The sequence below is a fragment of the Streptopelia decaocto genome, assembly GCF_964273445.1.
Source record: "Streptopelia decaocto genome assembly, chromosome: 1".
NCBI lineage: Eukaryota > Metazoa > Chordata > Aves > Columbiformes > Columbidae > Streptopelia > Streptopelia decaocto.
Genome location: NC_138663.1, coordinates 39,217,695 through 39,230,370, shown reverse-complemented (window position 1 = coordinate 39,230,370; position 12,676 = coordinate 39,217,695). Strand labels below are relative to the sequence as shown.

Below are 12,676 nucleotides of genomic sequence, written 5' to 3'. Positions count from 1 at the left end.
TCTTGCAGTTGTCTCCCCTTTAAAATGAGGAATACTGTGCAAGGGGAAGTGGGAAAAAGAGAGGGAAAGAAGAACAAGATTGAGGAGGGAGCTGGAGGAAGGCACTAAGGAAGGAGCACATCTGTAAGAAAGAGGAGGGAGCCAGCATACTCCTCTGAACCGAGTTTAAACTGGAACTGCCTTTGCACCAGTGTGTGAAGCTGTGAGTCAGACACATTCCTCTGTGCAGTGGGCAAGGTGACTCTGCAGGGGCTGGTTCAGGGGGGCAGAGCCCACCCCTCAGAGTCTATCTGAGCAGAGGGGACACAGACCTGGGAGAAGGAGAAATCCACCAGTCGGCTGGTTTCCGTGGGCCCAGCTAGTGCTGGAAAAGCAACATCTGAGGAGCTGGTGAAGACCAGAGGCGTTTCTTCCTGGCTGGCAGAGGTTATTTTGCACCGATCAGTCTTGAAGGAGGGGAATGTGTCCCATTCTCACCTCTTTGGTGGTTAAGGAAAGCTACCGGATGAAGCTTGTGATGGACAAGATCAGCACGATGGAGTGGGTGGCTGGAGGTGAGGAATAGACTTCTCTGCAGTACCCTATGTCTGCTGAACTCTCGCCATTCTTCCCTCATGTGTTAATAGACGTGTCCCATACAGCGAGGGGGAAAGGCAGTGGGAAGGAACAGGTCTCTGACAGCCTGACTTGCTCTCGCTCGCCTGACTCAAAGATGTCTTGTAATCCTTCCCCCATCAGCACAAGGCCTGGAGGGGATCCTGAGGACAGCAGCTTCTTGGAGGAAAGCAGTGGTGGGGGTGATGGCAGTAGTGTCCTGGGAGGGGACAGCCTGGTCACAGGGCCACTGGGTGCAGTGCTGCTGGTCATCTGCCTCACTGGGATGGCGGGGAATATCTACACGGTGGCAGTGGCCTCTGGCAGGGTGGCGGGCCGCTCAGCGGGCTCCTTGGGGGTCTATGTGATCAACCTGGCCCTGGCTGACCTCCTGTACCTCTCCACCATCCCTTTCGTGGTCTGCACCTACTTCGCCCACGACTGGTTCTTCGGGGATGTGGGCTGCAGGCTTTTGCTCAGCCTGGACCTCCTCACCATGCACGCCAGCATCTTCCTCCTGACCACCATGAGCCTGGAGAGGTACTGGGCGGTGGCCAGGCCACTGTGGGCCAGGCGGGCCAGCAATGCTTACCGCAAGCTGGCCAGTGCCATCCTCTGGCTCCTCTCGCTCCTGCTTACGGCCCCCATGATGATGATGACCCAGCTGCAGGAGGCAGGTAGCCTCCACAAGCGCATCTGCATCCCCACCTGGACGCCAGCAGCCTTCCGGCTCTACCTGACAGTGCTTTTCGCCACCAGCATCCTGGCACCTGGCATGGTGCTGGGCATTGTCTACACCCGCCTGGCCCGGGTGTACCGGTCCTCCGCCTTGGGCCCAGGGATGTCGGTGGCAGGTCGGGCCCCTGCCTGGCGGCTCTTCTCCAGGATCTCCATCATCATGGTTGCCTACTGGGTCTGCTTCCTCCCCTTCTGGGCCTGGCAGCTGGCCGGGCTGTACCAGGGTGAGGGGCTGGGCATTGGCCCCACCACCCGTGCCTACCTCAACTATGGTGTCACCTGCCTGGCCTACAGCAACAGCTGCATCAACCCTTTCCTCTACACCCTCCTTGCTGGCAGCCACCGCCGGTGCCGCGGCTGCAGCAGGACGGGCACAGCACAGCCTGCAGCACCCTCCCGGGAGGCCATGGGAGCTCTGGTGGGAGGCCACAGCATCCCCCTGGCTTTCAAGGGATCATCCGGGTCTCTGGGGGAAAGCCAGGGGTGAGCAGCACCCCAGGTTGGGGACATCTCCCAGCCTTTGGCTGGGGTCATGTTGGGAAATAAAAGTGCATCACCTTCCATGCCAGTGTGTAATGTCTTCCATCGTCATCATTATGGTGCCTCCCCCTTCATGACTTCCCCTTTGCAAGGCTGCTCACTTTCCTTGGCTGGGGAGGACACGTGTCTCAGTGATCCTGACTCCATCCTCAGGTCCTTCAGCCCTCGCAAGCCAGTCTCTACCTTGCGCAAGGCTGGAGAGTGGGCGGAAGGGAGCAGTTAGCCTTGATAAATCTAAATTATACAGCTGGGGAACCCTCACCACCCCTCATCTCCTCTCTAGCAACGGGCTGAGCTGTAACAAAGTCAGGACAACAGTGAGTCACAGATTTCACAGGACCAGTGAGTCACTTCATGAAGCAGCCACACTAGCAGGAGACCAGAATGAGGTTCATCCTCTTGTGGTAAAGCTCACAGTCAGCTTTCTTCCCCCCCCTCCACAGAAAAACCTTTGAAGAGCCTTTCTAAAAAGTCTCCCAAGTGCAGTTAGGAGACATTGTGAGATTGCCCTGAAGTACAGCTCAGGGAGGTCAGCACATCTATTCAGCTTTCAAGATCAGCTCAGCAGAGAAAGCTGCAAGGAGAGAGCTCCACTACATGTCCACTGTCACAGCTCATGGAAGGGGACCCTCATCAGCACCATGTCCCTGCTGTGGTTGAGGAAATTCACAGCTCTCTGGCCTACCAAATGCACCCCAATCTGCCATACTGTGTCAATGCCACTGCATAAACTGGGTCAGGTCACTGCCTCAACACCATCTAGCCTAGTGTGGCTGGCTTAAATACAGCTAAACTCTGTTCTTATCCCCAGAAAGGATGGCCTCATCCGTATCACCCCATGGGAAGAGGCCCCAGAGTTCCCCAGCCATGCCTATGCACAGAGTGGCAACATTAGATGTTGTGTTTACTGTTAAAGATGTAGCCTTAAAGAGCAGGATGTGATTATCCAGAGCGGACTGGCTTCGGGCAACACTGAGCTTCAAGAGAGATCCAGCTGCAGAGCCTCAGGTTGCTTGTACACCCTGAGTGTTCCTGCCTCCCGGCTCAAAAGCCCTTGTCTCCAACTCATTTCTCTTCCTCCTCAGTCCCCAATTCCTGGCAGCCAAACCTCCCTTTGCTTGGGTACCTGAGACACAGGACCTGGCAGAACCTCATGAATTATAGAGCAAGAATAGGTGGTATTGCTGCCATAGGAGCCCTGCAACGACTTAGTGGGAGGAATTGGCCCAGCCAGGCCTGGAGGGACCCCTTGCAGGACACCAAATTGTTTGTCCTTCAAATTGCTCATCTGTCAAATTTCTCATGACCAAGCCTGTGAGAAAGGACCAGAAGATTGGGTTCTTCCACCCCAGGCCTACCTGGTAACTGTTGTGCACTGTGGAAAGGGCAGCTCCCATCTTTCCCATGTCCACCAAGCACAGCCTGCCCAACAGCAGTAGTCATTGCTCCTCAGTCAGACTGGGACAGCTCTCAAGGCTGGCTAACACCTTGGGTAACAGCACCTACCCACAGCCCAGTGAGAACCATGCTGTAACATCGAACACACTTCATTATCTCCAGACTCCTAAGAGACCAGCCTCAGTTTGGACTGAGAAGGGACCAGGCTCCTTTGGGTTCACATGAGTGAAGGGGCAACAGAAGCTTAATGGACACACTCCAGCTGGGCATTGCTACCTCTCCCAGCTCTGGATGAAGCAGGCACAGCACATAGTCAGAATAAAAACAGAGCCCTCCAGGTTACTGCCCACATGAGATATGGCCCAACAGTATTTGTGTTTCCACACTTATTAGAAAAAAATGATTTAGATGAGAAGCCCACTGCACGCTCTGTCACACCCAGCACTGCATCCTTTTCCACTGCTGCCCCATGCATCAGCAAGATGTCCCAAGCAGACATAGAACTATGTCATTAACAGGACCAACCTCTATAGAGGGTTGCAGGCCAAAACTAGCACAATTGAGGATTTTCTCCTCCCTCCATGTCCCACTAGGTTTACCTAGGTCTGCAACTTAAGGCAGTCTGGGTCCAGCCAGGGGTGCTTAGTTTAAGAGGAGACGGATTTCATCAACCTGTTTTACTCAGGCAGAGTAAGGTGTCAGTCTAGACCTCAAGGGTGGGTGACTTTGCTTCAGGGACCCTTCCACTCCTCCCCTTAGTCACATCTAGCCCTAACATTTCCTCCTAAAACCTTCCTTGGGCTTTTTACCTTCTGCCTTCCCTGGCTTTTGACACTTACCCTGCTCTCCATCCATGACTTTAAGGGGCAAGGCTGGCACAATCCCACACACATATTGTACTAGAGCAAAGTTGGCTACCCTCCTCTCCCCTACCCCACCAGCAAGGTGACCAACCCATGTGAACTTGCAGTATGAAACAGATTAGATTGAGACTGCGTAGACCAAAACTCCTATTTATTGAATGCTTTTTCTGTATCTTTGAGATGGAGGTGTCAGAGGAAGTTATTCCCAGCTGATAGACTGGGCTGTGAAGTCCCCTTGTGTATCGAAGTAGTCGTAGACAGAGAGCCCAAGCCGGTTAGGGAACGTGAACTGGTGGCCTGGGATGTGAACTGTCAGATCATTTTGGTTGACATTGAAAGTGATCTGCAAGACAAATGCAAAAGTCAGAAAGTTTCTGCCAAGGTGCCCTCAAGCCTTTCCCCTCCACAGCATTGCTATGCCACCCTCCACTTTGCAAGATGAACACACTCAGCAGCATAACCTGCTCTTCAACAGCAGGAGTGTTATTCTGGTCTCCCATGAGATGAGCATTCCCTGTTCAGTTCAATAGTAACATCCCTTCCAGCTAGACAGAGCTTGCCCAGCCCCTGTCCCTGCTCAGAGCCCTGGATGGCAGCACTGACCAGGCAGGAGAAACCAGCCACCTCCTGTACAGACAACCTTGAGACAGCCCTTGGAGTTGGGCACCATGTGCCAGACACCTTCCCCTCACCTCTGCTGTGCCTCCCTTCTGGAAAGGGAAGACAGTCTCCCTGTGCTCTGCACCCCACTCTTCCACCTTCTTCGAGTTACACACAATGGTGTTCACATCACCATGAGCATCAAAACGGGGGTTGAAGTGAAGCCCAATGGTGGAAGCATCCTTCCCGAGATTAAACACAAAGCTGCAGAGAAAGACATCAATGCTGTTTTAATCAATAATAAAGTAGCACATTATCATGAACATCTGAGTCTGTTGCGTGAAGCTCAAATGAGGGTAATCAAAGAGAAACTCTTTGCCAAAGTGCACAGTTTCTCTAAAATGATAGTGCTGTGTCAGCAGCAGGTACTCTCCTCATCTGGGGTGACAGGCTCCACAGTGACATCCCTGGGAGAGACACCACTTAGTTTCCACAAAGTTTAACAGGAGCAAGGTTCAGTGCCAGCTTCCCACTTTGCCCTGAACAGGGAGTTCTCCTGCACTCAAGCCAGCTCCCAAGGCATCAGTTGCTTTTCACAGATTCCATTTCAGCCCCAAACAGTTGGCTGGTGTTGCACTCTGCCTGTTGGCCACTGCCTTCTCCCTGCCCTGCAGGCAGCCAAAATAATTACCATGTCATTAGCTATCCCAAAACATCTGCAATGGCAGTGGGAGGGAGCAGCTTCCTAGCCCAGTGTCCACCTTGCCTCTAGGCCTCTTACCCAGATGAGAAGAGAGGAGGCATAGTATTTGGCAAGAGAAAGCCCAGGAGGCTTCACTCTGACGCTATCGAACTTCAAAGGCACTGGGAAGAGCTGGGACATGTTTCCTGGAACACAGCTATTGCTGGTACAGCAGCTATGGGTTCCACCTTACCCACTGAGAGGCCTCACCAGCCACTGATGTGCACAAGGGCTGGGGACCGCTGCCCCAGCCACCCTGATCCCTGCATAGTTAGGAGCACATTTCTACTTACTTCCACCTGCCTACTCACCACCTTCCCCACTAGTATCTCCACCAGGTGAAAGCAAACTTCAGCTGCCTGAGACCCTTTCCTGCAACATGCAGTCTTTCCGTTTGCACCATTAGCTGAAGCTGTGGCTCCAAGCATCCAAGATCTCCCAGCTGCTTGGGCTATGCTCTTCTCCCACCCAGTGAAGCAAGGCACTGTAACTGTGTCCCTGCTCCTGGGCCATCTTCATGCAGAGGAGAGGATGTGGCAGGGGATGGTCTCAACCCAAATCTCAGTATAGACATGGCTTCCATTTCCTTTACCCTTCACTAGAGGGGATGTGGTCACTGCCAGTGCGTGCAGCTGGAGCTTCACATCTGCTTCAGCATAGCCCCTTGGCAGTAGTGTGCGTCTGCAATGTGCATTAGGAAATGACTCACTGGGAAGAACTGCTGGTGTTAACCCTTTCCAAAGCTGCTCCTCTCCCACCCAAGGGAGGGATTCCTTCTGTTTCTCACCAGCAGAAGACAACTCAGTGTGGTGCCTTGAACATGCCTGGGCAGCACAGCATCACTTACCTCTTGGCACTTGGTGAAATTTTCCCCTTGACAGTGAGGCGCTGGCCAGGCTTGAGACCCAAGTTGGTGCATACTGGTCCCTGGGGAATGCAGAGGCAGAGACATTAGCTCAATACCTGCTGGCTCACTTGCTCCAACTTGGCAGCTCTCTGGGCTTTCTTGCAAGGCAGTGCATTGCTTTGGACCTCTGGAGAGACAGGGAAGCTCCCTTCCCCTAGGGCATTGCACCAGGGACATCCCAGAGAAGTTATTCCAGTCACATGGGACATGTACCCAATTTCCCAACCTTTCTCCTGCTGCTCTCATCAGCATATCTGTATTTCACAGCAGTGAAGCATAAGCACCTGCAAGCTCCCATCACACCCACCCCATCCCAAACACACCCATGTGCCTTGTGGGTCTCAACACCATCCCACACAAGCTTGGCTGTGCAGGGATGGAGCCTCCATTGCTTTCTTCTGGCTTGGATTTGAACTTCAAGCCTTGCCTAGGTCCAGGGGCTCAGACACTTTGCATCCCAGCTCCCAAGGGCTTGGTGGCTTAGGTTTTTTTTTTTTTGCATCTTCAGCATTTGCAAGAACATTCTCCTGTCTATGCACACACCTTCTTCCACTTTCTCTCTAGTAGACCTAAAATACCCAGTAAACCCACATTTACCCATTTTCTATCACACCAGAGGCAAGACAGAAATAATACTGAGAATCTTTCTCCCATCCCACCTTAAGAAATAAGCACGCGTTTGAAACGCTTCCTGTTTAATCACTCTCAATCTAATGAAAGATAAGTTAATCAAAGAAATGCAATCACTTCTGACACAAGCCTTTGCCCAGCTGTCTTTGACACAGAAGGCCACTTTTGTATAGCATATTTCCTTACAAGAAGGAGAGCGATAACAACTCAGTGACTCATGAAAACTTCAGCCAGAAAGCAAGCAGCAAGGCTGCCCAGAAGAGATGCTCACAGAGCAATAACTATCACTGCAGCTGCTTCCCCAGAGCAGAGCTGCTGTAGAACAGGTTACCCCAGCTCAGGAGCCAAGCCCACAATGACCCCCCACATACTTCCCCAAAGGGATTTTGCAGGGAAAACAAAACATTCCTGCCAGAATAAGAAATAGCAGCTACCCCTGTGTAACATCTGCAGCAGGGATCCTTCCTCCCCAGCAGCAAGCACCCAGCTCTAGCAGACCTTCTGACACAGGGGCTGACGAGCAGATGGAGAACAGTGCAAACACCCTCACACTAAGCTGACATACTCCCCACACTCCATGAAGTACCAGCAAAACTGTCCCTGCAACCACACACTGGCTGCCCCAGCCCTTTCTGTACTCACGCAAGACATGGTGCTGCTGTGCAGTGCTGACGCTGCTCTCCACCGAAGTGCAAGAGACCCAAGCAAGTAGCTGCAAGGACCCCACCCTTGCCGTTAAATAGATGGAGAGCTGAGTTGTCCCAGCCCTGCTCCACCACACACACCAATCAGATCCAGGAAAAGGTGGGAGGGGTCGGTTTTTGGGAGGAGGGAGGGCCTTTCAAGCAGAGCTGCCTCCTCCCACCCTCACCCAGGCTCCACTCCACGATGTGAAACCCAACACTTCCAAGTGGGCTGCTGGCCGCTCCAGAAGGAGATCCAGCTGTGTGTGGCCACGCAGCCAGTGGAAAATAGTTTTACAATGAGTGTTTTACTATCCAAGGCTTTTATCCCACATGGAAAATGGTCAAATGGATTGAGACTTGGCGGGAAGGGTCTAGGAGGAGGGCTGGGCTCTTCATCTCTGGCTAAATCAGGAGCAGAATAAGTGTCACTGAGTGCACACAGTACCTCAGAAACTCTTTGTGGTCCAGGTGAAACTCCAGGAACAGAGGACTGAATTTGGATCCAGGGTCGCTCAGCTGCACTATCAAGATGTGCTGACTCCAAATGCTGCACAGCTGCTGCCCCAGCCCTTACCACCCTCTCTTGTAGGTACAGGAAACAGAGCGGGGAAATAGTCCTTATTCTGCAGAACCCCCAGACACTCTCAAAACCATGCAGTTAATCTTGGCTATAGGGCAGAGCAAGCCAGGAGGAAGCTGTCTTGGAGGGGTGGGAAGGAATTATACAGAAAATATCAGTGCCTGGCTCTTGCACCTACCCTGGGCACACTTGGGGGGCTGAAGAACAAGGGGATGGGGGCAAAACAGTCTATCACAAATAGCCTTAGGATCTATATGTCTTTTAGCTGCTTCCATGTTCTTTTTCTGTCACGTATGATTCAGTCTGGGTGAAAGGAGTCGTTTGGAAAAAGTTACCCAATTACATGGCTCAACTGTAATTACATTGAAAGAGGAGGGAAAAAATTCAGGCAGTGGGCCAAGCTTGTGGCTTAAGGCTCTCCTTGTCTTGCATATTTGTCTCTAAATCACAAGGCGCTCTGTGATTTCCTTAAGAGGCCCAGAACTGGAACTCACTGAAACACTTTCTTCTTCTCTTTCTATGAGGCACATCAGTTCCCCAACTCCTGAGGATGTGATAGTCCCCATACCTTTTAACCCCATAAAGCACAACCCCAGTGGCTGTTTTCGGTCGGTGCCATCCATGCCAGTACAGGCAGCAGGGAGGCCCCTGGAAAGGCTCCAGCCTTTGGCCAGGTCACCGATCACGCCAAGACACAAGACACTTGGAGCAAAGGCCAAAGTGGGCTTCTCTGCTCTGACATGCCTGGCCCCTCTTCTCCCTTCTGGTGACTTGCCCTTGAGCCTGATCCTTTCCACGTGGTATGGGATGAGGAGGAGTACTCCATACCAGCAGGAGAAAAAGTAACTAGTGCCAGCTTCCCTCTGTTTGGGATGTGTGTGTAATTAAATAAATTCCTTTCAACTGCAAGATATTTTAAGATCAACCCCCTGCAAAGGACTCTGAACATCTCTCCAAGGAGATAAGCTGCTGCTGCAGCCATAGTTTAGTAGGTTGCAGGGGTCAGACTAGGAGGGACTACTCCCTTGCAAGAAATGGTGAATGGGGAGAGGAAATGTGTAGGTATTTGCTTGCTTAGAGCTGGAGGTGGGGGCAGCCATTTAAAAAGTCAGGGGTAGGTTCCGTGTTTCCTCTAGCATTTCTGGCAGCTGGGCACTCTAACCCAGTCTTAGCAGCCACCAGCTCCTTGAGTCACAGCTGTCCAGGGACCTTCATCCAAATACTGTTGAGAAGAGTAGAGACCAGCTCATGGATAACAGGTGATAATGAGGGAGAGGATACCATCCAAGAGGAGACACTGGAAGGGATATTCACATCAAGGAAATCTGGCTTTCAGACTTGAGTCTAACTCAGGCAGCCCACACTTGTCTGTTGGAAGTCCAGATGTCTCTGTTAGTTTAAAGGACCCTTGAATTAACAGGCATTAGCACAACAGGCTAATACTGCAGGCAAGGGGCCCATGGGGTTTCACATTGTCTGTAGACCATGGGCTGTCTCCATCAGTACGATGCCATGTTTCCCTTCTGACCTCTGGATTGGAGCCACCATGATGACGTGATAAAATCTAAAGCTCCAGGATCAGCATCCTCATAAGGTACAGCTGAATTTCGGGGAGGGAAGGTCCGTGCTCATCATGATGGCACACCAGATGGGGATGGTGTCTCCAGCCACACTGACACCTGCTCCACCACACTGAAGGTGCAGAGGTGCTTGCCCGTTATTTTCAGCGGCAATGTGGTGTAGGAAGGATAACCCACTGTGGGTTGAGGATGGCAGAGCCAGGCTGGTTAAAGCTGGCAATCCTCACCTCCTGTCACCTCATTCATTATCAGCTAGGGGATGTGCCAGCAGGTTGTCAGCCCATCCAATCTGCAAAGGATAGAGATGAGGAAGATGAGGACAGATTATAGTGGGTCTTGGTGGCATGAGCTTATCCTGCTGTGTGGGAACTCAGCAGTGGGATAGGACTTTTCCACCTTTCCAGCCAGACTCTTCCTCACCAGGAGAACTCTCCTGCATTGCATTCCAAATCCTCACTTTGTATTTCAGAGAGAGACACTGATCTGAACTATACCTTTGGAAGCAAAAGATCATCTTTGTTCAAGCCAAAGAGAGTGAGTGGACATGATACCATTGCTGCAGTGTCCTTGGCTATACCAAGCTCTTGGCCAGAGGGAGCTGAAAGTGTGGAGAAGGGAATAAAGTCTGTGGGATATTAGTTCAGCAGTGCCTCATGCCTGGTTGTGAGAGTGAGGCAGATGGTGTTTGCATCCGCACCTGCATTGTCCAAACTAGGATTCTGTGTCCTGGACAGGATGGGGCCAGCAGAGCCAGTTGCCGTGACAGGGGCAGAACAAATTCACAGCCAGCACTTGTGTGCAAGGCCAGAAATCATAGCAAAGTCTCCAACAAGCATGTCCTATGCTAGGGGGGTGAGGCGTCCTGCTCAGGTCCTTCCCCTGGGCACCTCTCCTGTAGCCTGTGCTACAGAGACAGCCTGGCTCCTGGTAGCAACTCACCGCCCCCTCACTAGCCTTTGCTTGCATAGTGTCCCTGTCTGCTCAGTCCTCCTTGGAAAGTACAAATTGCCTTCATTCGGTGAGAAATCCCAGACAGGCCACAAAGAGCTCCTGTTGCCTTTGGGGCCTGAGCTCATCCCTCAATGCTGGCTGTGAACTGTCATTCCTGTAGAAGGGACCAGATACCCCCATCTGTTGCTAGGGCTGCCCATAATTTTCATTGTAGCTCTTCTCCCAGGGCCTAAGCCTTCTTCCTGCAGTCACCTTGACATCCAAAGAGCCTGTGCTGATCTCTCCATGATGAGATGACACAGTTTCTTGAGCTTCCAGCTTTCCTTGTGGACATCCCCACCATTCCCAACCTCCAAGCTGTAATTCAGCTTAGGTTGAAGAGGGAAACATGATTGCTAAGGATGAGTTTCATCATTGCGAGTAGCTTTGATATAAAGTCTGCCTTCTGGTCTAGCTGATAAGCACTGGTATGCCTCACCATACGTGGGCTGGTCCTGTGTGCTGAGGGCTGCAGTCTAGCTCCTTCACACTGTGGGGCTGAGATGAACTGCTGGGCTGAGCTGTTGGGTGGCTCTAACCAAGGTGGTTTGGCAGCCACCAGAGAAATAGCCCATTCAGGCAAGTGTTTGAAGCAGAAGAGGGAAGATCTGCCTCCAAATCTGCTTGTGAGTGATGCAGGGATAGATAGGGCGTCGTGAGTCGTGACCTTGGAGAACTGGGAAAGGACCTAGCTGAAAAGCCCGTGGACTACGTGACCAAATCCACCTGTATACATTGCTCTCCAGCTGGCAAAAGCCTGTTTTGGCTACAATTACTCCTTCAGTGATTTGCAACATCTTTCCACTGGGAGAGTGTCTTTGTACCTGTTCAGCCACTTTGTGTTATGTGGGTTGTGGTATTTTAAATTCAGGATTAGGTGTGCTAAACTCAGTTTTATTATCTTGCGGACACAGAGCCTCACGTCAGGAATGAGCCATAGCAGGATCTCCCAAGCTTTGCCTGCTGAAATTTTTCCAACCACATCCAATTTCCTTGGTTAGGAGCCGTCTCTGAGGCTCCAGCTCCTGCTGACTCCAGAATCTCTGCTTTCATTAAATCAGTATGGAAATATGTTCCCCAGTGGTGAAGATAATGCTATAAATGTTATCAAAGGGTACCCGAACAAGGTGATTTAGTTGGGCGAGCCTAAAATTACAGCTTGGGGAAGTGGGAATGAGTCTTGCTCACGCGAATGACACGGGGATGTGTTAGGCACACCTTGAAGTGCATCCCGGGAGCTCCCCATCTCCTCCCTTGCACCTCCAGCTGCTCACGTTGGGCTGTCTCTCACCTCTGGGGTGCAAACCCTCCGTGGGCACAGCAGGAAAGGGACTGCTCCTGGTCTGCCAGCCGGGGTGGCATCCCTGTCGCTGTGGGATGGGCACAGCACCGGGGGTGCTGGGTCACGGTCATGGGCAGCGTGGATCAGTCTGTGTTGGCCCATGGAGATGGTTGACCCAAGCCATTCAAGTGTCCTTTTAGCATGCAAGAGTGGCAAGAAGACACCCACTGATCTGGATTAACTCCTCTGAGTGTGAGATAGGCAGGAGGACTCTGTTGGACAGTGCTAGGAATACTGAGAGCACAGCAAAAAAGCTCCAAGCCTTCCATTAACTTGGACATGAAGGATCCTGACTGTGAGGTTGGAGCAGTAGACTTAGCAGATATTTAATCCTAGACTGGTTAGGAAGGCTTCAGGCAATTTGCATTTCAGTTTAAGGGCACTTGGCCCAAGACATCACAGCAAAGACAAATCAAGGAGGGGTGACTTGACGCTTTAGGAAAGCACATTCTGGGTTTTGACACAGAGAGGTCACTCGCAATGATG

At 51.8% G+C, this 12,676-nt stretch overlaps 2 protein-coding genes across 2 annotated transcripts; one reads left to right on the top strand and one right to left on the bottom strand.

The window, feature by feature from the left end:
* Nucleotides 1-45: 45 nt before the first annotated feature.
* Nucleotides 46-1,819, top strand: LOC309449307 (urotensin-2 receptor-like; the record flags this gene model as incomplete). Its single annotated transcript, XM_082071324.1, has 1 exon — nt 46-1,819. Exon 1 carries the CDS (start codon nt 584-586, stop codon nt 1,817-1,819), a length of 1,236 nt encoding a protein of 411 aa, XP_081927450.1. The 5' UTR covers nt 46-583.
* Nucleotides 1,820-4,267: 2,448 nt separating this feature from the next.
* On the bottom strand, nt 4,268-7,798 carry LGALS1 (galectin 1). Its single transcript, XM_082052793.1, has 4 exons — nt 7,655-7,798; nt 6,323-6,402; nt 4,826-4,997; nt 4,268-4,476 (listed from the first exon to the last, which is right to left on the bottom strand). The coding sequence occupies exons 1-4, from the start codon at nt 7,661-7,663 to the stop codon at nt 4,333-4,335; spliced, it is 405 nt and encodes a 134-aa protein (XP_081908919.1). The 5' UTR covers nt 7,664-7,798; the 3' UTR covers nt 4,268-4,332.
* Nucleotides 7,799-12,676: the final 4,878 nt, after the last annotated feature.